The sequence below is a fragment of the Sinocyclocheilus anshuiensis genome, unplaced genomic scaffold (assembly GCF_001515605.1).
Source record: "Sinocyclocheilus anshuiensis isolate Anshui unplaced genomic scaffold, SAMN03320099.WGS_v1.1 scaffold587, whole genome shotgun sequence".
In the NCBI taxonomy this organism is placed as follows: Eukaryota; Metazoa; Chordata; class Actinopteri; order Cypriniformes; family Cyprinidae; genus Sinocyclocheilus; species Sinocyclocheilus anshuiensis.
Genome location: NW_015552579.1, coordinates 362,303 through 365,442, shown reverse-complemented (window position 1 = coordinate 365,442; position 3,140 = coordinate 362,303). Strand labels below are relative to the sequence as shown.

Sequence of the window (3,140 nt, the reverse complement as noted above, 5' to 3'; positions counted from 1 at the left end):
TTTGTGAAATTGAAATATAACACTATAATAATATACTAATATAGCACTTGCATATTACTGCTCTTTTGTTGGTTTTGATTGCTTCTATTGTCCTCATTTGTAAATCGCTTTGGATAAAAGCGTCTGCTAAATTACAAAATTTAAATATAATGTAAATGTAAATAACAAAACTAAATTGAACTTTTAAAACAAGCCCCAAATCAAATAAATAAGTAACACAAATAAAATAAATATCTTCATATAAACAAAATAAGGCTTTGTCTGTGCTCTTTCCTTTTAAAATTAGAGGCAACCACTGCATTTTAATCATGATCCAAACAAAGATGCTGCATACATGCAACATGAGCAGTTTTTAAACTAAATTAGATTGTATAGTTTCGAAATTTGAAGCAAAAACAGAATGGTTTGACTTCAGTTTTGTGAAACTATAAATAAAAATATCTGCATGAAACAGCAAAGCTGAATGAGATGCAGATTCACTCTCTGCCAGCAGGTGGCGCCTAAACCGTTTCCTGGTTTCCGCTGTAAACAAAGCAGCGCTGCACTTACGAACTTTAATATGCGTTATACAGAGGCACGATGAAAAGAAAAAATACCATCTAAACTTTTCTAAAGACAGTAAGTTCCCCTCAGACATACATTCATATAAACTCCTACACCTAAATGAATCGCGATTTGTTTAGCATCTCAACCGATTTGAATCGTCACATATTTGAATCGATTTTCAACCGGCTTGCAGTTAATCGTTACATCCCTACCCACAGCCATAACCTTTCTGTTTATTTCCTCATTTCCATGGCCAAAAAAGGGCCACAGATCAGTTTAAAGACATTTTACTCATAGAAATAACATTAATTAAATTATTTGATAAAAAAACCCCACTGAAAATCTCATTATGCAGCAACAGATTGAAATATTTCTTGACTTACTTGGTAAATCGATGTCTGCACTTCTTAGGTAGACCTGTTGTCCCAATATATATAAAAAAAGAAAACATTTATGAGGCAGACTTGACATGCATATGAAATTTTATACAGAATTCCTATTTAAATTAATTCCACTTTTATTATACGGTGAACAGTTTATACGGTTACAGAACTATTAGCACTGTTAGGGTAGCACTTCTGAAACTCTGAAAATGCACTTCTGAACATCTGAAACAATGTATGCGAGAGTAAACATGTCACATGGCCAAACTGAAGTTGTGAAGCTTTTTCATTGACCACTGTGATGTACCAGTGTGTTACAAAGACATGAGCGAGCTCTGTGTGTATGTGTGATTGTGTGTACTCACGACTGAAGTAGTAAAGTGTGCCCACAAGTGTAATGGCCAAAAGCAGAAGAGCACCAATGCCCGGCCAAAGCACTAATTTTTCACAGCCTGCAACTCAACACAAAGAAACCAATAAAAAACAAAACAGCACAAAATCAGCTACATCTAACAGCACAGCTCAATCCGCACCTTTAGGAGAATTGGAGCGTTTGCAATTACAGATCTTCACGGGTTTCTTGGTCTTAACAGTTGGCGGCTGAACTGTTGGAGGATTCACTGGAGAACAAAGAAAAGAGAACATCAAGACAGCACATAAATACATATAGATTTACTTATATACATTTTATGGTGATATGAAATTTGCACCCACTGCGTCCAGCAACTTGACAACCAAGTCAATTAATATGAACTTTCCAGACTAGAAGATCCCAGACAGGTCAAGACTGCTAAAACTAACAGAACTCTGGGATTGTCAGGCCAAACATCTCGGAATCTTTTTCAATCTCTCCACTGATTAGTCATTTATTTCAAGATCTTGAGATGTTCTGGGGCACCATGAAAAACATCTCCTGCTTCACACCAGGTAAAGATCCTCTCACTTTAGGGATGGAAAGCTCAATGCAAGTGTGATTTTACTAATATGACTCTGTAAACCAACATTAGGTGTCTCAGTTTCATTACTTTGGTCTTCTTGACTTTCTTCATCCTAAAATCTTCATTCACTAACCAACGCTAACACCATTAAAGAAAGAAACTCAAGAAAAAAAAACGGTAGAAGGAGAGCGCTGCTATACCTCCAGGCATTATGTAATATCCAACAGGCATAATATTCTTAGTTTTAAACATGCAGGAATAGAGGCCGGTTTCATCCTCCTGTAGTCCTGTTATACGCAGGGTGTAGACCACCCTCTGTCCAGAGGACACGGAGCCCTTGAAGCGAGTGCCGTTCAGGCGTTCTCCATGTTTCTCTCTGCCAGCGCTGTTGACATACACTAGGAACTGAAGAGTCTTTGTCCTCTCAAGGTATCGGTACCAAAAAACCTCCTGGCAGGAGTGATCTGGACATTCACAGGACAGACTTTCCGAGCCATTGATTTTGGCGTAGAGAACAGACGGCGTAGCTTGGAAGGTGGGCAGCATGAACGCTTTAGGAGGAACAAAGAAAAAGTCATAAGTCCTGCTTTGTTCGTTATGCACATTTTTATTTTTGGGTTTAACGATATAGTCTAGCTACTTAAAATGTTAGGCGTCTGAATGGTACCTATTCAAAGGGCAATGATATACTCTAAACAGAATTAAATCAGATATTTTTCAGCTTCTTTTTTCTATGTAGAAAGTACAACAGTAAACGTTTCAGTTTAAAAAAGAGTCCCTTTCACAATAGACCATATAGAGCTAGATACACACAAGTCAGTAATTTCCTAGTTATGTAAGAATGGAACCTGAATAGACAAAAGGCTTGTAGGCAATTTGTGTTGTCTATATCCTCTTGCAAAATAGTTTTCCTCTCTTATCAGTGCCTGGTAGGGAAAACACATTTTCGCCTTGACACTTTGAGATATGTGGGCATAGATTCATATATGAGAAGAAAAACATTATAGTTCATATGACAGAGAAAGGGAAAAAAAATCCATTCACGCAAAATACAATATTCAGTTTGGTGTGAAATCCAAAATAGGTTGAGAGGGTGAAAACATGAAAGTGGGTCTTTAGTGATCAGATTTTATTTGCAAACAGATTTTTGTTTAACACTGACTTCGACAGAGTAGATCATTCTGGAAAACCAGCAAAAAAAACAAACAAAAAAAACCCAGACCAGACTGAAAACAGTTAAATAAAAATATGGATAGTCAGCCTTTTGAGAATA

The 3,140-nt window shown here is 36.8% G+C and overlaps 1 protein-coding gene across 1 annotated transcript in view; it reads right to left on the bottom strand.

Moving 5' to 3' along the window:
- Positions 1–925: 925 nt before the first annotated feature.
- LOC107665224 (uncharacterized) overlaps positions 926–3,140 on the bottom strand; it is a 2,912-nt gene continuing 697 nt past the window's right edge. Inside the window, exons 2-5 of the mRNA XM_016456006.1 lie at positions 2,068–2,418; positions 1,463–1,549; positions 1,295–1,381; positions 926–963 (exon numbers count right to left, since the gene is read on the bottom strand). Coding sequence (XP_016311492.1) covers positions 926–963; positions 1,295–1,381; positions 1,463–1,549; positions 2,068–2,418 — 563 coding nt within the window. The remainder of the gene's footprint in view (positions 964–1,294; positions 1,382–1,462; positions 1,550–2,067; positions 2,419–3,140) is intronic.